Source organism: Otolemur garnettii, unplaced genomic scaffold, assembly GCF_000181295.1.
Source record: "Otolemur garnettii isolate 467f Iridium unplaced genomic scaffold, OtoGar3 scaffold00026, whole genome shotgun sequence".
Lineage (NCBI taxonomy): Eukaryota > Metazoa > Chordata > Mammalia > Primates > Galagidae > Otolemur > Otolemur garnettii.
In genome coordinates this window covers 13,851,222-13,875,090 of record NW_003852421.1, presented here as the reverse complement: position 1 = coordinate 13,875,090, position 23,869 = coordinate 13,851,222, and the positions used below count along the sequence as shown (strand labels likewise).

General features: G+C 38.2%; 1 protein-coding gene across 2 annotated transcripts in view; it reads left to right on the top strand.

Annotated features, from left to right (window-relative positions):
* NUP153 (nucleoporin 153) overlaps nt 1-23,869 on the top strand; it is an 86,616-nt gene that overhangs the window by 53,520 nt on the left and 9,227 nt on the right. For both annotated transcript variants that reach the window (XM_023512295.1, XM_003788324.3), the window contains exons 12-20: nt 860-1,000; nt 1,705-1,803; nt 3,759-3,846; nt 8,940-9,065; nt 11,873-12,490; nt 14,842-15,036; nt 18,942-19,823; nt 22,208-22,564; nt 23,128-23,397. In XM_023512295.1, the coding sequence (XP_023368063.1) occupies nt 860-1,000; nt 1,705-1,803; nt 3,759-3,846; nt 8,940-9,065; nt 11,873-12,490; nt 14,842-15,036; nt 18,942-19,823; nt 22,208-22,564; nt 23,128-23,397 (2,776 nt within the window). The remainder of the gene's footprint in view (nt 1-859; nt 1,001-1,704; nt 1,804-3,758; nt 3,847-8,939; nt 9,066-11,872; nt 12,491-14,841; nt 15,037-18,941; nt 19,824-22,207; nt 22,565-23,127; nt 23,398-23,869) is intronic.

The window sequence follows — 23,869 nt, the reverse complement described above, 5'->3', positions numbered from 1 at the left end:
TTCGAACCCGCCACCTTAGGTGTACGTGGCTGGTGCCTTAGCCGGTTGAGCTATAGGCGCCGAGCCGAACCTTATTATTTTCTTAAAATTTTGCTTTCATTTGGCTTTCAATCTTCTTAGTTTGAAGTTGTTTTTTTTTTTAATTTTCTCTTTCTTCCTTCCCTCCCTTCCTTTTTTATTGAGACAGAGTCTCACTTTGCAGCCCTCAGTAGAGTACCATGGAGTCATAACTCTCCGCAACCTCCAACTCTTGGGTTTAAGTGATTCTCTTGCCTCAGCCTCCCAAGTAGCTGGGACTACAGGCTCCTGCCAGAACACCCGGCTGTTTTTTGGTAGAGATGGGGTTTCATTCTAGCTCATACTGGTCTCGAACCTCTGAGCTCAGGGCAAGACCAGGTCTCACTCTGGCTCAGGCTGGTTTCAAACCCGTGAGCTCAGGCAATCCACCTGCCTCGGCCTCTCAGGGTGCTAGGATTACAAGTGTGAGCCGTGTATTCAGTCATTATTAATACCATTTTTTATACTACATGGCTGACTACTTTCCAGGTAGCCCTCTTATAATTTTCTTTCATATTAATACTACAATGTAGTGTAGAGTAAGAAATTTTCCCCCTATTTTTGTCAATTAGGAAACTGGTGCTGAGGGCAGTTAGGTTCTGCCCCATCACATGGTTGGTGGCACAGCTGGGATTCAAATCTTGCTTAGTTTTTCTGATTCAGGAGCCCACAATGTTAACCCTAACCTGGTCCCACTTCCTTTCTATTCTGTATTTACCTGTAACTTTGATTCTACTGAAAGTAATAGAGATTAAAAATGACACAAAAGTTAAAATATATCATTATAAAACATGTGTTTTAGGAAATGGAAGTTCCAATATTACCGAAAATCTCTCTACCGATCACCAGTTCTTCACTGCCTACCTTCAATTTTAGTTCCCCTGTGCTTACAACTTCCTCTCCATCACCACCCATCAGTCTGTCTCCATCATTAACAAACAAGGTAAAAAACCATTGTACAAATAGAGGTAAATTTTGTTCTTTAATTTTAAAAATCTTAATACTGGTCTCTGAGTAGTGAAGAATAATTGTTATGGAAATTAATAATTCATAGCATGTAGAGATAAACGGCATTGGTGTTTTGCTTTTTAAAAAGAGTTTACTGGGGCCGCGCCTGTAGCTCAGCGAGTAGGGCGTTGGCCCCACATACCGAGGGTGGCAGGTTCAAACCCAGCCTTAACCAAACTGTAACAACAACAAAAACAATAAATAAACCTGGCCTGAACATTAAAAAAAAAAAAAAAAAAAGAGTTTACCAATATCTCAGAAGTTAGTGTTCTTTAAGTCTTAATGCAGTACAATAGAGAATGAGATTATTAGGTAGACTTAACATCTTTAATTTGCTACCGAAATTTTCATCCTTTTTTCTTGGCTTTCACTTTTTCTGAACATATTCTTTTAGATGTTACTTTTCTCCTTTAGGCAAATATCCACCTTTAAGATTATATATGCTCTTCTTCTAAGAGAAAGCTAGATTTTATAGCAGTTACAGTATAGTGTCTCTCAGAAGTTAAAGTGATTTTTAAATTTAAAGGGGAAAAAATACTTTGACCTTCTCTGGAATAATGAATGTGCTTAAGGTATATTGTCAGATTTTTTTTCTAAATAGCTCTTTTTGTGTCATTTCTTAATAATTTGGAAAACCAGGTACAAATGACCTCTCCAAGCAGCACTGGCAGTCCTGTGTTTAGATTTTCATCTCCAATTGTAAAATCTACTGAGGCAGATGTGCTACCTCCATCATCTGTAAGTAGCAAGCAAAGAATAGTTCTTATTTATCGATTTCAAAGCTATGCTATGTTTTTATCAAAGAGAAGAAGGCATTAGTTAAGGTAGGAAACACTTTTATTTTTCTTCCAACTTAAAAATACTCCGTGTATAGAAAACTTAAAACTTGTATATCCTTCAATACATACATATGCATATATGCATTTGTATTTTTTCCTATACCATTTGAAAGTTAGCATATAGATATCTTGATTCTCTTAATACTTCTCTGTGTATCCACTAAGGAAAGGACATTCCTTTGCATCTCTACAATACAGTTATCATACCCAAGAAGTTTAACATGATATAATAATGACAACATAATTCATTTTCGGATTTCCCCATCATCCTCAGACTGTCCTTTAATTAATTGCTGTTTTATTTCTAGTGGTCCTTCCTAGATCTAAGTAATACCAAGAACCTTATCAACTAAATTATATTACGTTTAGTAAAAACATGCCTTTCAGTTTGTCTTTGATCCAGAAATGTTCTGGCCTATTTATATCCCACAATATGTATTTATTTCTTCATGACTAAGACATGCACATTTTGCACTGGAAGTGGTAAATCCTAGCACTTTCTTTCAGAGGCTGACGCAGAATTGCGTGAGCCCCAGAGTTGAGGTTGATGATGGTACTGCACTCTAACCTAGACAACAGAGTGAGACCATGTCTCAGAAGAAGAAACAATGAAATAACATATTTTGACCAAGAGTAATATGTTAAGTTTGATGTTTAGTTTGTTCTACATTTTGCATGGTTTTTTTTTTATTTATTTTCCCCAGATAGCATCTCACTCTGTCACCCTGGGTTGAGCTCACAGCAACCTCAGATTCTTGGGCCCAGGCAATCTTTTTGCCTCTGCCTCCCAAGTAACTGGGACTACAAGTGCCTGCCACAATGCCTGGCAATTTTCTAGAGATGGGGGTCTTGCTGTTGCTCAGGATGGTCTCAAACTCCTGAGCTCAAGTGATCCACCTGCCTCAGCCTTTCAAAGTGTTACTATTACAGGCATGAGTCACCATGCCCAGCCTGGCATGGTTTTCATTTTGACACATGACCTTCTGTTTTTAATTATGTCCTTGTTTTCTGGTACAACTAGATGTTACACATCAGATGTAATTTCCCTACCACATGTCTTATCAGTTGTCCCAGAAGTCTCATACTTTTTATTAAAAGATGGTATTCAGAAACCAGAACTGGCCAGGCATGGTGGCTCATGCCTATAATCTAGGGCTATGGGAAGCTGAGGTGGGAGGATCACTTAAGCCAAGTGTCCTCAAACTATGGCCTGCAGGCCACATGCAGTCCACCTAGGACATTTATCTCGCCTACTGGGTGTTTTTGCCGCCGCTGCCTGTCCTGCTTAGCAGCCAACTTGTCCCAGGGCCTGCAGTCCAGCCCTCCAATGGTCTGAGGGACAGTGAGCTGGCCCCCTGTTTAAAAAGTTTGAGGACTTAAGCTTAGGGGTTTGAGACAAGCCTGAGCAAGAACAAGACCTGGTGCCAGGCATCGTGGTAGGGATGCTTGTGGTACCAGCTACTTGGGAGGCTGAGACGGGAGAATCACTTGAACCCAGGAGTTTGAGGTTGCTGCGAGTTCGACTGATGCCATGGCATTCTAGTCTGGGCAACGAAGTGAGACTGTGTCTCAAAAACAAAAACAAAACCAGAAATGGGCATTAGGAATACACCATTGTCCTGTGCTGTTTTGAAAGAAAAAGCAGCTAAAAAATTCAAAATGTTATCTGTTAGATATGACATTGACACTCATATGAGAAGAATCCTAATTTTAGAGATTGTAAAATACAATAAACTAAGTATTTTAAAATAGGTGATATTTAATACCTGTTTTGACTTTACAATAAAAATAAGCTCTATTTGATATTCATTTAAAACTAAACTGACACTTAAAGAATGCCTTTTCTCTTTATAGATTGGATTTACCTTTAGTGTGCCTGTTGCAAAAACAGCAGAACTTTCTGGTTCCAGTAGTACTTCAGAATCAATTATAAGTAGTTCAGGTGAGTAAAAAGTTCTCACAACATTTTATACAAAAAGCTGCATACGTTAGATATTTGAGATTCTTTATCATCTTTGGTAATTGTTGCAAATGCCTTTATTTGAATGAAATTAGCTCTGAAAAGCAAGCAGAAGCTACCATCAACCTTAAGCTTAATACAGTGGTTCTTATTAATTACCTTCAGTTATAATTAGCTCCTTAAAAGTAAGTATTGCAGTTTGGTTTTGAGTTTAGCAAGTTTATCCACACTTCTTGTTTAGTCAAAATAAGGTGACGCATTTGTGACAAATAAAGTCTCATTTTACCCTGTCTCTACTGAAAATAGGAAAAAATTAGCCAGGCCTTGTGGCAGGTGCCTGTGGTCCCAGTTACTTGGGAGGTTGAGGCAGAAGGATCACTTCCAGGGATCTGAGGTTGCTGTAAGCTAGACTGATGGGGACTCTGGCCCAAGCAACAAAGTGAGACTCTGTCTCCAAAAAGAACAGAATTAAAACAGGATTGTGCAGTGATATGAGTAGGTGTTTGATGTTTGCAAAATGCAGAAACCTCTGGGCTTTGTTACTTAGGTCAGAATTTTTGAGTAAGGGCCTTTTACTCCCCAAATAAAGACCAATTGCAAAGACACAGGAACAAGAAAAAAAGCATGACACACTTGAGAATTACAAATAATTTCTCATGAAGTTAGATAGTTTTAAATCCTAAAAATTATTGAATGTCTTGCCAATAAATTTTTATTCTGGCTGTATGGTGGGGAGATATTGAATGATTTTCTTTTCTCTTATTTCATATTGTTTCAGGTTAATGGAGGGTACAATGCATTAGGTTACATTGTTTGTATTTGTTAAGTAAAGCCCCTCTTATAATTGTGTCCCACTTGCTCCCAAGATGTGTGCCATACACCCTAACGTTGTGCCCTAAGTGAGAGCATACCCGTCCCCCTCCCCTCAGTGATGTTTATGTGGGAATGAGATAGGTGTGTGTATAGTGACAGCGAGTGTTTTGTTGAACGTGGATGGGAGTGGAGTGCTATAGGCAGAGACATAGTTTGGAGCTATTACACTATGCAAAAGTATTTAAGTATCTACTGAGTTTTGGAGTTTCTAAAAACTAGATCTTCCCTCAAAGATGGATTAAAAAACACAAGAGGGTCAGGGCAGAGAACCTAGAGAGGCGTTTTTAGCTTTAGATAATCTGGAAGAATAAGAAGAATTTGACTAGTATGTTTGCAATCCTGTTTTTTATCAAATAGTCTCATGTAATAGAAAGTAATAAGCAATTTCAAGTATCCTTCTTAATTTTATTTTTTTATCCTTCTTAATTAAATAAGTTTTTTTCCTTTACTGTTACAGTGGATTAAAGAGGAATAAGCCTTTTCAAACTACCAGTTCTATGATTTGTTACGAGGAAAGCCATTAAAATCCTTCCCACTTTTTAACCAGTGCTTTACTAGTGGTAACTGAATGAGTAACAATTTGTTATAACAGCTTTGTTTCATTACATCTCAGGAAATTAACCAGATTTTTAAGGTATTGATTATGAGTGGCATATATAGAGTTGTGTTCTCACTTTGACATCTCCAGTTCTCATCACTTACTTCATTTTAAAAAGCTAATTGAAAATGTGGTGACATTACAATGACATTACAATGTCATGATTAATCATGACTTTGTAAAAGGAGCTAATTTTTCCAGTATTTCCTTTTAACATCTCTGAATAGACTTCAAGGAATCCTAAAAATGTACTTACAATTACTAAAAGCAATTCAATTTTTTATTATAATGGAAGAAAGAATGTGATAACATGATTAAAGTGTAAATTTTCTTTGTCTTGGCACGGTTTAAGTATGGTGAGTATATTTTGGGCAAAGATGAATTTTTTGTTGAGATGAAATTGACATGACACAGCCATATTAAAGGGAATAATTCAGTGGCATTTACTATATTAGCAATAGTGTATAACCACCACTTTGAAAATACCCAGTTTCAGACCATTTTTATGACCCTCAAAAAAGAAACTCCCTGTCCATTAAGTTGTTCCACATTCTGTCTTTCCCCCAGGTAATGGCAGCCTATGTTCTGTCTCTATGGATTGACTTATTCTGGATATTTCATGTAAATGTAGTGATACAATATGTGACTTTCTGGCTCTGAGTTGTTTCTACTTAATGGTTTTAAGGTCCTTCCATTTTGACAGAATCAATACTTCATTCCATAATATTCCATTGTATGGATGTACAGTGATTTATATGTTCATCCATCGATGGGCTATTTCCACCTTTTGGCTGATGTGTAGCTACAAAATCTCTATGTACATCTATTTGAGTACTGGTTCTTTTTTTTTTTTTTTTTTTTTTTTTGAGTACTGGTTTACTGGTTTCAGTGCTTTGAGATTGACTGGTCAGATGGTAGTTCTGTCTTTAACTTTTTGAAGAATCACTAAACTTTTCCAAAGTCTTTGGAACATTTCTCATTCCCACTAGGAGTGTCCAAGGGTTCCAGTTTACCTACAACTTCAGCAGCACTTATTTTATGGTAGTTATACTAGTGGATGTAAAGTAATACTTTATTGCAGTTTTGATTTGCATTTCCCTAATGCAGAGGATATTGACCGTTTGTTTATGTTCTTTTTGGCCATTTATGTATCTTCTTGGAGAGAAGTGTTTATTGAAGTACTTTGCCCATTAAATTGGTTTGTCCTTTTTTTAGTGAAGTGTAAGAGTTATTTTTTTGCAGTTTAAAAAATATATACTCTAAAAGCTGTGAACAAAATAACCGTGACAAGATAATGTTCCTACATTCCTTACAATTGACCTGTTACCAGAAGCGTAAGAGTTCTTTATATAGTCTGGATACTACAGCCTTATTAGATATATGATTTGCACATATTTTCTCCTATTTTGTAGATTTCTTTTCACTTTCTTGATAATGTCCATAGATATACAGAGGTTTTAATTTTTTTTTTTTTTTTTTTTGAGACAGAGCCTCAAGCTATCCCCCTGGGTAGAGTGCTGTGGCATTACAGCTCACAGCAACCTCCAACTCCTGGGCTCAAGCGAGTCTCCTGCCTCCGCCTCCCAAGTAGCTGGGACCACAGGTGCCCGCCACAACACCTGGCTATTTTCTGGTTGCAGCCATCATTGTTGTTTGGCGGGTCCGGGCTGGGGATTCAAACCCGCCACCTTAGGTGTACGTGGCTGGCGCCTTAGCCGGTTGAGCTATAGGCGCCGAGCCAGAGGTTTTAATTTTGATGAAGTCCAGTTTTAGCTTACGTTGCTTGTCCCTTTGGTGTCATTTCTAAGACTGCATTACCAAACCTGTGTTCATGAAGCTATACCACCCCTTAGGTTTTCTTCTGAGAGCTTTATGATTTTAGTTACCAGTTAGGCATTGGTACATTTTGAATTTTTGTGATGTGAACTAGAAATAAGTAGATTTTTTAAAACTACACAATTTTAAAAAAATTGACAAACATTTAAAAAGAAAAACCTTTTTGTCTATAAGCATTCTCAAAAGTAGAATTGTAGACTGAATCTCCATATATAGTTGTAACTATTTAAATTGCACACGGACTTTATGGCCACTCTCTATACTCTTTTCCAGCTTTAATGTTCACCGTTTTATGACCAGTCTTGTTTCTTCTTGTCTCCTTTAGTTTGTTCTTCCTTCTTTTTCACCCCACATGTAAAAACACATCAGGTTATTTTGAAACAGTCTCAAACATTTTATTTTACTATGTCAGACCTCTCCTTAAACATATAACTATACAACCATTGTCACACTCAAAATATAGACCGCTTTTTTTTTTTTTGAGACAGAGTCTACCTATGTTGCCCTCAGTGGAGTGCTGTGGCATCACAGCTCATAGCAACCTCCAGCTCTTGGGCTTAAGTGATTCTCTTGCCTCAGCCTCGCAAGTAGCTGGGACTACAGGTGCCTGCCACAGAGCCCGGCTATTTTTTTGTTGCAGTTGTTTTGTTGGCCTGGACCAAGTTCGAACCTGCCACCCACAGTACATGTGGCTGGCACCGTAACCACTGTGCTGTGGGCACCAAACCAAAATATAGACCTCTTAAGTATAAGGACATAAATTCAGAAAGCACAAAGTGTAAAAACAATAAATAAAAATCACTCACTTAAGTATTAGCAGCTGCCATTAATCTCTAGATATAAAAATTCTAATAAATCTTCTGAGTTTTTCAACCCACTTTACCCATGACCATGATTTTAAGAATGATTTCTGTTGTTGCATAAGCATTCTATCAGAACACCATTCTATAATTTGTGCAACAGATCCTGCTATAGAGCTGTTTTTTTTTTTTTTTGAGGCAGACTCTCACTTCATGGCCCTCAGTAGAGAGCTGTGGCGTCACGGCTCACAGCAATCTCCAACTCTTGGGCTTAAAGCGATTCTCTTGCCTCAGCCTCCCAAGCAGCTGGGACCTCAGGTGCCTGCCACAATGTCCAGATATTTTTTGTTGCAATTCTCATAGCTGTTTTAGCTGGCTGGGGCCGAGTTCGAATCCGCCACCCTCAGTATATGGGGCCAGTTCTCTGCTCACTGAGCCACAAGCGCCACCCTGCTATAGAGCATTTTATGATACAGGTTTTCGCTATAGTAAGTGGAAAAATTTTATATATAGTATGAATCTCTAGAAAGGAAATAACTGCTCAGTTTAAAATTACTTTTAAGGTTTTATAATAAATACTGTAAATTTTTGTGTAATCAAATATGTATTTCATGCAGTAGATGGGCTTCTCCCAGTTGCCATATCCTCTCCAGTATTTAAGTTTGATTTTCTTGATAGTGAGTGAACTCCTTGGGTAGTGGTTTTAGTGTATAGTTTTGTTTTGTTTTGTTTTTTGTGGGGAGTGTAGGGGGTGGTATAGAGTGGGAAATAGTATTTTTCTAAACTTCTTGTAATGTCAAATTAGCCCTGTGCTTTTTTTGTTCATTATCTTTGAATTAGTTATTTTTTATGAAGTTTTAGAAAGTGACCCAGAAAGTTCATTTTGAAAGATTCTTTTAAATCTATTTAATTCAGAGTCCAGTGCTTTTTCTCAGTATAATTATCTTTTACAAATAAAAAAATTACAGCTCAAGATACCACTGCAGCGAACAGTACAAGCTATAAGAAGACATCAGATGAAAATTCTGAGGCCCCTTTTAGACCTGCAAAAGTCCTGAAAGAAGGAAGTGTTCTAGATGTTCTGAAAAGCCCTGGTAAGATAACGACTACCCTTGAAAATCAAGTCTTATTAACAAAGTCACGATCTCATTTTAACAGGGTTTATGTTATACTTTAGGCTTCAAAAAATTATGACTAGTTTAATAGATTAACTTCTTGATTATAAATGTATACATCATAAATGTATATAATCAGATGCAATTGTTTTGTGGCAAATACCTTAGAAAACTTACTGATTTCCTTGGAATTTAAGGACTCTGTGTTAAAATGAAATCTCTAAGAGGGGCTTGGCGCCTGTGGCTCAAGTAGCTAGGGTGCCACATACACCTAGGGTGGCGGGTTTGAATCCAGCCCAGGCCCACCAAGCAACAATGATGGCTGCAACCAAGGGGTGGCCAGGCATTGTGGCCGGTGCCTGTGGTCCCAGCTACTTGGGAGGTGGAGGCAGGAGACTTGCTTGAGCCCAGGAATTGGAGGTTGCTGTGAGCTGTGATGCTACGGCACTCTGCCCAGGGGGACAGCTTGAGGTTCTGTCTCAAAAAAAAAGAAATCTCTAAGAGGCAAGTATAGAAGGAGAAAATGAATTGCCTGTTAATAGAGATAGGCCAATATAGAATCAAGACTAAATAAATGCTGATAGTATCTAGGCATATCTTTCTCTGAGCATGGAACTTTCTTCTCATATTGTTCCCCAGTTTGCTGTATATGTCACAAGACCAAGTAGAAAGCTTTTGCTGAGTTGTAAAATATATACATAAGGGGCAGTACTCACTTGAAATAAGAATTGAAGCTAGTAAGTAATAATTTAAAGGGAATAGATGGAAGATTAAGAATAAAACTTAATTTCAAATAGGATTAAGTTTTTGGTTTGAAATCAAAGAATGTTCAAACTTTCATTTGTGATGTGTAGTATAAGAATGTAAAACCATTCATAAGATAATTTAATAGCTCAGAAAAAATTTAGGCTTCCCCTGCAGATGTGTTTATGTGAATGGGATAGGTTTTTAAAACCAAATTTGGCGGCTGGGCACAGTGGCTCAAGCTTGTAATCCTAGTACTGTGGGAGGCCAAGGCAGGTGGATTGCCTGAGCTCATGGGTTTGTGACCAGCCTGAGCCAGAGCAAGACCCTGTCTCTAAAAATAGCCAGGTGTTGCAGTGGGTGCCTGTAGTCCCAGCTACTCGGGAGGCTGAGGTTAAGAGTTTGAGGTTGCTGTGACACTACGGCACTCACCATTGATGACAAAGTGAGACTCTGTCTCAAATAAATAAATAAATAAAAATATAGTTGGTTTCTACCACAGTATTTAAAAGAATTGGGTTTTTCTGGCCCAGGTCCCTCATTATATAGATGAGTGTCCTGGCTACAGGAGTCCAGTATCAAGTATTTTAGACATTTTTTTGTAGTTACAGAAAAACTCCAGAATGCCCGTGCTAGAATTAACAAAGTAGTTGGGAAATATCAAGTATGTATAGTTTATTATAGTTTACCTCATATAGCTAAGGTTATGTTTTGAATTCATGATGCCAACTTCCCACTGTTCCTTTTTGACTTTTTAAATAGGAGAAAATTGTGGGGAGTCTTCATGTGAGCAAAATGAGGATAATCTGAAAAATTGGAAGGAAATCTATAATGCCTTCAGATGGTTGCTTTTAAAATTTGTTAACTTTATGATTTAATTTAATCATTAGCAAAGTAGTATATTGTTGACCACTGGGAGTAACTGAATTATGTGGGTTCATTTTGCCATTATGCTACAAATAGCTGTAGGCTGGATTGTTTACCTTGGTACCACTGGAAAACCTTTAACAACCTTCCATATTTTCTTCTGCTTTGGTGTGTTTGGACAAACAGATCCACTGATGGTGTTGGTATGTGTAAAATAATATGTAAAATAAATGTTAACTGGTCTTGAGTAAAGGATTAGAAAGTTACTCCCATGAATAAAGTGTAGCTTGAGTGACTCAATCCAATGACAGCAGCTTTGGGAGCACAAAGATGACCCTGATTCTGTGGTTTTATGTGAATACCTTGTCTAAATAACACCTTTAGTTTTTACCAAAATTATATACTTATAATTTGAAAGACTCTGAGATAATATTGGAGCAACGTCTGAGGAGGTTTTATTTAAATAGCTGATTAGCAACTTTGTATAGGCATGTATTTCAGTTGTGTAAGCTCTTGCTCCCTGAGAATAGATGAGGTTCTGTAATCATTTTTGTATTCATAGACCTTACCAGAGGATTTAGTACTTCTTTGTCAGGATTTGGCATTGAACCATTACCATTTTAAAGCCTATATGAATTTAGTATAATTAAAAGTAATCCTTACCACCCAGTTGCACTTTGGAGGGATATCTGTCAAATATTTATACCTGCACAGCCCAGCTGGTTTTATTGAAGGTCAAATATACAACAGCAGTAGATTGTGACTGAACAAAATTCAAAGATGATAGGTTTTGAAGATATTTGGCATAGCCACGGGGACATTACCTGAAAGGGAGCAGATGAGGGAAGAAGGCTATGAGTACTCTCTTTGTAGGAAGGCAGAATTTAGCAAAATGTGAACGACAATAGAATATGTCAGTAAATTAGTACAAGTGAAAGAAAACAAAACATCTTTTGTAGAATTTTAACTGGTTTAAGTGTCACTTATTAGTTAATGTGATTATTAAATATGGTTGCTCAGGTGACAACTCTTAGGCACTCCATCTTGAATTATAACTGCAATAAGGTAAGTATGCCTTCTTGCAGTACATAATATTCCAGTTAATCTTTTGATGTAGAAACCTTCTTTAACTTCTCTTTTTATTGTTGTTGCACTCTCCCCTTCCTCCATTGTAGGTTTCACATCACTGAAGATGGATTCTCTTGCTGCTCAGCCTACCACGACAAGCCCAGTAATTTACACAAGACCAGCAATAAGTAGCTTTTCTTCTAGTGGAACTGGGTTTGGGGAAAGTTTAAAAGCTGGATCATCATGGCAGTGTGATACATGTCTACTCCAGAATAAAGTTACAGACAACAAGTGCATAGCCTGTCAGGCGGCAAAATTGCCACCAAGAGACACTGCTAAACAAACTATAACTGGGACACCAAGTAAAAGTGGTAAAACAACTCTTCCTGCATCAGGGACAGGCTTTGGAGACAAATTTAAACCAGCAATAGGAACTTGGGATTGTGATACCTGTTTAGTGCAAAATAAACCTGAAGCGATAAAATGTGTAGCCTGTGAAACACCAAAACCTGGAACTGGTGTGAAGCGAGTCTTTGCATTGACAGTGGTTTCAGAAAGTGCCGAGACTGTGACTACTTCATCTTCCAGCTGCTCTGTGACCACTGGTACTTTAGGATTTGGAGATAAATTCAAAAGGCCTTTGGGTTCTTGGGAGTGTTCAGTATGCTGTGTTTCAAATAATTCAGAAGACAATAAATGTGTGTCCTGTATGTCTGAGAAACCAGGTATGTTTGTGGCTTTATGGAATAATTTTGCTCCTTACTATAATAGGACGTTTAATTTGTTCTTTGTAAGACAGCTAAGAATAGCTGTAGTATTTTACATGTTTCAGGATGAACATTTTTTTAGTTATAGTAATTTTCTAAAACATCTTTGAGGTTAAAATGACTTGCTTGAGGCTCAGTCTTCCATGTTTGCTTTGGATACGTTGTGCGTTAACTGCTCCAGTCTCTTCTGTGCAGTTTTCTCAGAAACTTAACGATCATTTTCAAAGTTGTCTAATAAAGATGCTGAAAAATCTTAGAGGTGGGGGCAGCGTTTCTCAAATCTTTGTAAAGAATGCAGGATTACTTTGTCTCTTTCCTAAGTAGAAATGAGAATAGCTAGGGGTCATTTACAGGGAAGCCTTCTTTAACAGTAAGTAGTCCTCAATGAAAAAGCTATAGCTGAATATTAAGAACAATCAATACCTGTACTTTTTTCTCTGCCAGAGATGTTGCAATGATAGTAAATTACTGAATCATTAAATGAGAAAATTCTGACTTAGCCAGAACAATGAAGTTAGGTTTGCGTTTTCCCCTTTTTCTCTGTTCAGAGTTGCAAGAATTACTGAAGATTCATATGAGTCTTCAATTTATCTGGAAGTGATTCTTTGCTGCTTTTGTATTTATGTAATTAATATGGTACAGATATATCGTAACATAGATAATAAATAAAAACATGCATGTCCTGAGAATGATCCTTCCTATTTTTATTGCATTTTTCGTGGGTGTGCAGTTTTATGTCTATAATGTAAAGCTCTGAGTTACTACCCTCCATGCTTTGCCTGAGCCCTTGAGCCACGTTTCTAATTCCTACTGGGTATCTCCATAAGAATAAGATTTAGAATCTTCATTCTGAAATAACCTTCCTTTTCTCATCTGATGCCTTCTCCTCACCTAAAAGAAAGAAAGCCCTTGAAGTGTGCAGTAAACCAAAATTAATTTTGAGTTGGTGGAAGAGTAATAAAACTTTTGAGTCAGGAAGTAATTTGTTACACATAGAACAAGTGAAGCTAGGATGGGCATGGTGGCTCACGCCTATAATCCCAGCACCCTGGGAGGCCAAGGTGGGCAGATCTCCTGAGCTAACAAGTTAGAGACCAGCCTGAGTTAGAGCAAGACCCCCACCTGTAAAAATAGCCAGGCGTTGTGGTATGCGCCTATAGTCCCAGGCACTCCGGAGGCTGAGGCAAGATAGTCGCTTGAGCCCAGGAGTCTGAGGTTGCTGTGGGCTATGATAGCCTGGCACTCTACTGGGGGCAACAAAGTGAGACTCTCCCTCAAAAAAAAAAAAAAAAAAAAAACAAAGGAAGCTCACATATGTGTTAAAGAACTTTATCCTTTAAATGATGAACCATCATATTTGGCAGAGGACTGATAGGAAATCTGTATTTTTGATAAGTCACTCTGGTTCTTTATAGAACAGGTTTGAAGGCAACAAAATTTGGAGACCAGAGAACAGGTTAGGAAGATATATCAATAATGAAAGTAAGTGTAATGGTGATGTTTGCTAATGGAATTGAATAGGGAATGAAGGATGTGGAAATCAATTCAGCAGTTGATTTTAAGCTGCTGAAGTTGACATTAAGATACATGTGAGGCTTTTAATAATGCTGATATGGAGCCTCTGTGCTGGAGATAGGATTTGGAATCATTAGTCCATTGTTTTGATATTTGAAGTCTTGGAAGTAGAGGTGAGTGAGATGAGTGAATAGAAAACGTGGTCTGAAACCACCTTAAAGGTTGTGACACATGTAACACCTCTGAACAGTCAATCTTTTAAAGAAACAACCCGAGAACTACAGTAAGAACTACATGGCACTGGATGCTTCTGAATAGGATGGATTTCAAAGAGTAAGACTAGAGGTCTCAATACAAAGGCTATTACTCAAATAAGTAGGGGTTTTAAACCAGAATAGCAATAGAAAAGTCAGAACAAGATTAGAATAGATTTGAGCAATATATAAGAGAGGCAGAGCCTTCTAGCCAAGCTAACCAAGTAGACAGCTAAGAGACTGCAGTGATGAAGCTCAGAAGAGTGGGTTGCAGATGCAGATATAGTCCCTAATTTGTGAGTATAGTTAAAAACTATAGAATTTTAATCTTGGGGTTAAGAGGGAGCTCACCACTTAACATGGTTACTATGAGCTGCTCAGTTATAAGAAATCAGAGAGGTCTGTCCTATTTTTAACAATCTACTATTTGTATTTCTGGCATTTTGTGTCTTAATAGAAATTGAGCATTAAACTATGTGGTGTCATTAAAATCCTAATAGGTAAATTAAAACGTATATGCATTTCTCCATTATTTTTTAGGAAATTCAGTACCTACTTCAAGTAGCAGCACTGCACCTATCTCTCTGTCATCGGGAAGCTTTCTAGGATTGGACAAGTTCAAGAAACCGGAGGGAAGCTGGGACTGTGAAGTATGCTTAGTGCAAAATAAAGCAGATGCTACCAAATGTGCAGCATGTGAAAGTGCAAAACCAGGCACAAAATCTGAGTTTAAAGGTAAGGCAATGGTAAGGGCCCCTTTGTATGGCCAATTTTTAAAATGAAGTATTTGCAAATAGCTTTAGTGTTTAAATTATTCATTTTTTATTGAAGTTTTTCTTCCCCCCCTCCTTGAGACAGTCTTACTTTGTCACCCTCAGTAGAATGCTGTGGCATCACAGCTCCTAGCAACCTCAAACTCTTGGACATAAGCAATCCTCTTGCCTCAGGCTCCCAAGTAACTGGAACTACAGGCATCTGCCACAAAACCTGGCTTTTTTTTTTTCTTTTTTTTAAGAGAGGGCATCTTGCTCTTGCTCAGGCTGGTCTTGAACTCCAGCGCTCAGGCAGTCTACCCGCCTGGGCCTCTCAGAGTGCTAAGATGAAGATTCATGTAAAATGAGATACCGTTCTGAGATCATATAGTTACATCTGCCTGAATTATTGCAAAGATGAGGTAGTTGTTTGTCAACAGTGAATTGTCTTTTCTACTGCTGAGTAAAGAAATTTCTTGTGTTACTGAGTTTTAGAGAGTTTTCGGGGTTTTTTTTATTCTAAGATGTTAGATCCTTATGAATTTACTGACTTTTACCTGACTGGGAACTTATACTGCTGAAACCTATTAAAATAAGTAGTCTGGGTTTGGGCTTTGGTTTTCCAGAATATGTCATAGAAAAAGAACACTTTTAATATTTTAGTATGTAAATACTGTGTATACAGGAAGGGCCTCTCAAAGTAATTAATGCTGAACTTATCTGGAGGCCAAATTTTCACATCCTTGCATGAATTGTTTTGATAGTTTACATTTCAGTCAAGATTTTGATAAAAGCTGGGGAAGAGAAGAGATTTTTAATCTGAAGGATCAGTCAGGGAAGGGCAAGAAAGATTTTAATCTGAAAGAGAGTGATCCTACAAATGGAATTTTGGGAGATTAAAAAAGAAAACTAAGCTTTATCTACTTTGAAATTCAGTCACCTTGGACTCCAGTAGCCTTCAAACTTTTTTGTCTGAAAACCAAAAGTCAGAAATAAACTTTTTATTTTGTGAACCATAATATACTCGGTGTACTTGTTCATATGATTGAAATAAAAGATTTACAAAATATTACCCCCATATGTGTAAGATACCTGGTAATTTCTATTTTATTTCATTGTAACAGAAAAATACTGGTTGCAGCCCACTAAATTAATTGACTGATTAATGGGATACAGCTGGCAATTTGGAAAATACTGCATTCATGTGTTTCAGAAGATAATGTTTTTTAATCCATTTTGTCCTCTTTTGTAGCTGTTGATTCATGGTCCCTTTCTCACATTGTTGTCTCCCTGTAGTGCATTGATCACCATACTTTCAAGTCTGTCCAGTAGAGCCCCTTGAGGCAGAGGTAGTGAACTAATTCCTGTCTCTGCCACCTTTATTTTTAGCTTTCCATCTAGTATCATTTAACGTATTTTAGACCATGTGGGTACCCCTACCTTTCTGAGATTCTGGTGTGATTTTAAGGTGGGGTGTGTGATCATTAAAGGGGGAAGTCTATGGATGAGGGCTTATAAATCTTGGATATCATTTGTTTATTTCCTTATAGGTAAGTAGAGTAATGTATAAGTATCTTAATACCTTTAAATGATCACTGTTTTGATCCACTTAATCACATGATTTTTTTTTTTTTTTTTTTTTAGACAGTCTCACTCTGTCACCCTGGGTAGAGTGCCATGGCGTCATAGCTCACAGCAGCCTCAAACTCTTGGACTCAAGCAATCCTCTTGCCTCAACTTCCCAAGTAGCTAGGACTTCAGGCGCCCGCCACAATGTGAGGCTATGATCATGCCACTTGGTTTTTAGTTTCTTCAGCTACAGAAAAATATGAAACCCAAGAATTTGATTTTGTCAGTATTATATTGTTTAACTGTGTAAATTTTGCTTCAATTCATGTAATTCTTATTTTTTGATGCTAAATTATTTTTATTTTTGAGACAGAGTCTATGTCACCCTGGGTAGAGTGCCATGGCGTCATAACTCACAGCAACCTCTAATTCCTGGGCTTAAGCAATTCTCTTGCCTCAGCCTTCCAAGTAGCTGGGACTACAGGTGCCTGCCACAATGCCCAGCTATTTTTTGGTTGTAGTTGTTATTGTTGTTTGACAGTCCTGGGCTGGATTCAAACCCGCCAGCTCCAGTGTATGTGACTGGCACCCTAGCCACTGAGCTACAGGCACTGAGCCTGATGCTAAATTATTTTTAAATGCTTGAGTAAATAGTGCGGTTATTCTCAAGACTTAAAAATTAAGAACAAGTTTCTTAGTGAAAAGTTTATCTCTTATCTCCATTCTATCCCTACCCAAACATAATAGTTATGGTCAATTCATTTTAAATCTTTGGATTTCGTTTTTGTAACAGAGTCTTGCTCTGTTGCCCAGGCTGGAGTGCTGGGACATGATCTTAGCTCACTGCAGCCTTAAACTCCTGGGCTCAAGTGATCCTCTTGCCTCAGCCTCCAAGTAGCTGGGACTTCTAAGAGTGGGCCACCACACCTGGCTCATTATTTTATTTTATTTTTATTTACTATTCTTTGTAGAGATAGTCTCACTTTGCCCTTGGTAGAGTGCCATGGCATCACACAGCTCACAGCAACCTCCAACTCCTGGGCTTAGGCAATTCTCTTGCCTCAGTCTCCTGAGTAGCTGGGACTACAGGTGCCCGCCACAACGCCCAGATTTTTTTGTTGTTGTTGCAGTTCGGCCAGGGCCAGGTTTGAACCCACCACCCTCAGTATATGGGGTCAGCGTCCTACCCACTGAGCCACAGGCGCTGCCCATCATTATTTTATTTTTTTAGAGATGAGGTTTCACCACATTGAGCAGGCTGGTCTCAAACTTCTAGCCACAAACAATCCTCTCTCTCGGCCTCGCAAAGTGCTGGGATTATAGGTGTGAACCACTATGCCCTACCCCTTTTAAGTCTTTGAGTTTCTTTATGATTGTCCTAAGCAAACACTCTTACTTACTTCATGTATTATTTCCTTTTGCCTTATTAGAAAAAATTATATGCTACACTTTCTTTCTGCACCCTTAATTTTATTATGGATTATCTTGGAAATATCTTTGTTGTTCTTCCTTCATTTACAGTTGCCTTGATTGCATATGGCTTTTTGCATGTCTGTGAGTTTTTGTTTTTTTTTTTTCTTTTTCTTTTTGAGACAGAGCTTCAAGCTGTCGCCCTGGGTAGAGTGTGTGGCATCACAGCTGACAGCAACCTCCAACTCTTGGGCTTAAGCGATTCTCTTGCCTCAGGCTCCTAAGTAGCTGGGACTTCAGGCACCCACCACAATACTCGGCTATTTTTGTTGTTGTTGTTGTAGTTGTCATTGTTGTTTGGCGGGCCTGGGCTGGATTCAAACTCACCAGCTCTGGTGTATGTGACTGGGCACCTTAGTCACTTGAGCTATAGGTGCCAAGCCTGGGAGTTTATCTTTAAAACAAAGCCTCACCTATAGAACTGCTGAGTCAAAGGGTATATGTGTTGTCATTTTTAGTAGTTTGTGATTTTTGGTAAAGATTGATACATTGCCCCCTACAAATCTTGTGTTAATTTGTATATCCACCTGCATGGTATAATAGTGCCTGTTTCTTCCAGTCTCAATGTTGGTACAGACTTCATTGCCAGTACAAACTTTATTAAACTTAATTTGATCTCTGCCAGTCTGATAAATGAAAAGCGGCATGTTAGTGTTGTGTTAGGGATTGAGATTCAGTTGTTATACCATGTATTGGTCAGCCTGGTTCATGTTTACTGCTGCTGGTAGTATTCTCCAGAGTAGGCCTCTTCAGAGTCATTCCAATGTCACTTTGGTTTTCAGGGTTTACATTTTATTTGCAAGGTTGAGTATATTAATTCAGTGTCTGTGTGGTGTCATTTGTTCCCAGGATTTGGCACATCTTCCTCATTTCCGAGCCCAGCATCTTCTTCCTTCAAATTTGGTATCCCGTCATCTTCTTCTGCGCCTTCTCAGACTTTAACAAGCACTGGAAACTTTAAATTTGGAGATCAAGCAGGATTCAAAATAGGTGTGTCATCTGATTCCGGATCGCTAAATGCCATGAGTGAAGGCTTTAAATTTTCTAAACCAACAGGAGATTTTAAATTTGGCGTTTCATCTGATTCTAAACCTGAAGAAGTTATAAAAGACAGTAAGAATGATAATAATTTTAAATTTGGGCTTTCTTCTGGTTTAAGCAACCCAGTTTCTTTAACTCCATTTCAATTTGGGGTGTCTAATCTTGGACAGCAAGAAAAGAAAGAGGAACTGCCTAAATCTTCATCTGCCGGCTTTAGCTTTGGTACAGGTGTGATTAATGCCACCCCTGCTGCTACAAACACCATAGTGACCTCTGAGAACAAGAGTAGCTTCAGCTTTGGAACTGTAGAAACTAAGAGTATCTCAGTGGCCCCTTTCACATGCAAGAATTCAGAAGCAAAAAAAGAAGAAATGCCTGCCACCAAAGGAGGTTTCACTTTTGGCAACGTGGAACCTGCCTCTCTGCCATCTGCCTCAATGTTTGTTTTGGGAAAGACTGAAGAGAAACAAGAGCCTGTCACTTCCACTTCTCTTGTTTTTGGAAAGAAAACTGACAGTGAAGAGCCAAAGTGTCAACCAGTGTTTTCCTTTGGGAATTCAGAGCAAACCAAAGATGAGAGTTCTTCAAAGTCAACATTTAGTTTTAATATGGCAAAACCATCTGAGAAGGAATCTGAACAACCAGCAAAAACCACTTTTGCTTTTGGGGCTCAAACCAATACTACAGCTGGTAAGTTTTTAAGTTTTATTTAACAAAGTAACTTTGATATTCCAACAAATGCAGCAAATTTGGCTAGTAATAAAATTCTGTTAGCTAAGATGCCACGGCACTCTACAAAGGGTGACCAAGGGAGACTGTCTCAAAAAAAAAAAAAGTACAGCAGTGCCTTTAAGTGAAACTGGTCTTGAACCCTAGAGTTTTATTGCTCGCCAAATTTGTTAAACATGAAGTCAAAATACACATGCAAACGATTGAATTGGACACCTATGAACACTTTTGAATAATAAATTTGAAATATTCAAACAAAATTAACTTAAGAAAAAGTATGGAATTCGGGGGTGGCACCTGTGGCTCAAAGGAGTAAGGCGCCAGCACCATATGCCAGCGGTGGTGGGTTCAAAAACTGCAAAAATTAAAAAAAAGTGTCTAAAAAAATGGGTGGTGCCTGTAGCTCAAAAGAGTAGAGCATTGGCCAAAAACTGCAAAAAAGAAAAAAAAGAAAAAGTATGGAATTTGATGGATAGCTGTGAACGATTTTTTTTTTTTTTTGGTCTATTACATGTTTACTTGTACGTATAAAAACATTCTACAGAGAAAATTAAAACTCAAATTACTTAGTTGGAAAGAAACAAAAATAACAGAGTGTCTAATCAAATTTGATCATGAAATCACTAGTCGTGGTAGACCTTCATAACCAACCCTCCCTAGGGAAGTTGGGGCTCACCTCCCAACTTGGAAGTGAGTCAGTGTGCTCCATGTTCTTAAAATTTTACTAATGCCCACATCATAGTGTGACCGGTCTGGCTTGTATGTAGTAATGGAACCAAAAATATTGGACTAATGGGAGAAAAAAACTCTTAAGCTGGGTGGTGGATTTAGTACCACTATGTAAAAATCAAAAACTTTCCTTTAAATCAGCAATAAAATAGCATATCTCATTTGTATTTTCTATAATTTAAATTTTTTCTTTTTTACTTTTAACTTCAAAATACTAAAGGGGTACAAATGTTTTTGTTATGTGGAGAGCATATGTTTTGTAATAAATTTAAGTCAAGACTAAATGTGCCCATCACCTGAATAGCGTTCATTGTACCCGTTAGGTAGGGTTTTCCCCACTCCCTTCTTCCACTCCTTCCCCACCCCGACTTTTACTTCCCACTTTGCACATTGGTTAGTTCTACTATATCCTAAATTGATATTTTGTAATAGCAACAGAACTCATACCATGCTGAGTAGTTAAAAGAGGTACTTGTTCCTGGGTGAGAGATCCCTTGTCCTTCCCCATAATTTCCGTTCTTAAGTTTTTTTGCAGTTTTTGCCTGGGACTGGGTTTGAACCCACCACCTCCAGCCTATGGGGCACTATGCCAGCGCCCTACTCCTTTGAGCCACAAGGCACCGTCCACTTAAAACAATTTTTGTGGAGCTTGACAAACCAGAGTGATTCTAAAATTCACATTGAGGGGAAAATATGCAAGAAATTTTGGGGAGGAAGGGCAGGCAAACAGGCAGGTTTGCCCTAATATTAAACCATACTATCAGGTTATAGTAAGTGAAACAATCTAGTGGCAATAACAGTAGAAGAAATGAATGTGTAAGTATTTGGGGATTTAGTGTATCATAAAGGCAGCATTACAGATTAGAAAACATGTACTGCTTGATGCTGTGGAAGAAACTGGCTATCTATTTAGATCTATCAAAGTTACGATTCTGCTATATACTGTAACATAAGCTGTAAAATTTAACACATGGATATATAAAAGTATAGCTGTTTTCCACTTTTAGAACATGATATTGAGACAATATCCAGTTAAATTTGGATTCAAGGGATAAATTTGTTTTTTGTTTTGTTTTTGAGACACAGTCTCACTATGTTGCCCTGGGTAGTGTTGTGGTGTCACAGCTCACAGCAACCTCAAACCAAGCTTGGGCTTAAACAATTCTCTCACCCCAGCCTCCCAAGGCACTGGGACTGCAGGTGCCTGCCACAACACCCAGCTATTTTTTTGTTGTAGTTGTCATCGTTGTTTAGCAGGCCTGGGCCAGGTTTGAACCCACCAGCCCAGTGTATGGGTGGCCAGGTTTGAAACTACCTGCCCTGGTATATGTGGCTGGTACCATAATCACTGAGAGCTATGGGTGCCAAGCCGGGTTTTCTTCTTTTTAGTTTGAATGTTGAAGGCCTTCCTGTGATAGAAAATCCATAAATCATAAAAGAAAAGATGGGTGTGTTTGGATTTGTCAAAATTTAGTATTAACAGAGATTCATTCAATGAATCTATATAAAAATTTAATATTCTGTTTTCTAATGAGTTGACTATGGGGTAGGAAATAGTACTTTTTGAAATAATTTGTTCTTAAGGATTTGTTTGTTTCTTAATTTCTGTCTCACAGATCAAGGTGCAGCAAAGCCAGTTTTAAGTTTCTTGAACAGTAATTCCTCCAGTTCAAGTACACCAGCCACTTCTACCAGTGGTGGCATATTTGGTAGTTCCACCTCTTCCTCCAATCCACCTGTGGCTGCCTTTGTGTTTGGACAGGCCAGCAATCCTGTGAGCAGCTCTGCCTTTGGTAACTCTGTTGAATCCAGTACATCGCAGTCTTTGCTTTTTTCTCAAGATAGCAAACCAGCAACTACATCCAGCACAGGTACAGCTGTCACCCCATTTGTCTTTGGTCCAGGAGCCAGCAGTAATAACACTGCAACCTCTGGTTTCAGCTTTGGAGCTACAACCACATCTAGCTCTGCAGGTACATTTATATAAGAAAAAAAAAATATATATATATATTTGAATTGGATGGGCTCTAATTACAGTAGAACCTCCATAGTTGACTACCTTCTTTAGTTGACCTCATGTTCATAGACTAGACATGTGCAACACATGTTTGTATCAGTACAGTAGGCCTAGTTCTCACGTTGACCAGTTGGTTACAGTCCCTTGGGTGCTCAACTTACTGAGGTTCTGCTGTATAATTGTGTCAATTTTTAGTAAGTAATAGTATCAGGTTATCACAAAATGACGTGAATGCCTTTAGGTTATCTATACTAGGGATGTTGTGATTATTTGTTATGTGGAATAATGTACATTTTACATTCAAGTTTAACATATTTAACTCTTGGAAGCAGTTTTTCTAAACTTAGTAAGATAAGAAAGTATAATATTTAATTTTTTAAAGTTTTCTTTTGAAATGTTAAATTGTAAGTAATCAGACATCGGAGAAGCTTGAAATTCCCTTGTGGGTTTATAGAAATTTCCTGAGGATAATCTCGCTTTAGTCATTGTGATGATTTAAGCATTTATTTCGGCCTTCAGGATCCTCCTTTGTATTTGGAACTGGACCTTCTGCGCCATCTGCCAGTCCAGCATTTGGTGTTAACCAGACCCCAACATTTGGACAAAGTCAAGGTGCCAGCCAGTCTAACCCCCCAGGCTTTGGGTCTATATCATCTTCAACAGCATTATTTTCTGCTGGTTCTCAGCCTGCACCTACTTTTGGGACAGTATCAAGCAGCAGCCAGCCCCCTGTGTTTGGCCAGCAACCTACTCAGTCTGCATTTGGCTCTGGAACAGCCCCTAATTCCAGTAAGTGTGTACACTGATGTCATCTGTCTCTGTACTTAGGTTTTGTGTGTCTTAAAAATAATTTCCTTTGAATTTTGAAACCATGCATTTTTTCTTATTGTCTCTTGTACTTGGTACAATAGCGAGGTATATGTTTAATTTACCTGTAGATAATTTTCCCAAGTTATAGACAATCATAGCTTTTTATTTTATTTATTTTTTTTTTACAGACAGAGTCTCACTTTGTCACCCTCAGTAGAGTACTGTGGCATCACAGCTCACAACAACCCCAACTTCTGGGCTTAGGTGATTCTTTTGCCTCAGCCTCCTGAGTAGCTGGGACTACAGGTGCCCGCCACAACACCCAGCTATTTTTTGTTGCTGCTTGGCCGGGGCTGGGTTCAAACCTGCCACCCTTGGTATATGGGTCTGGCGACCTACACTGAGCCACAGGAGCTGCCCAATCATAGCTTTTTTTTTTTTTTTTTTTTTT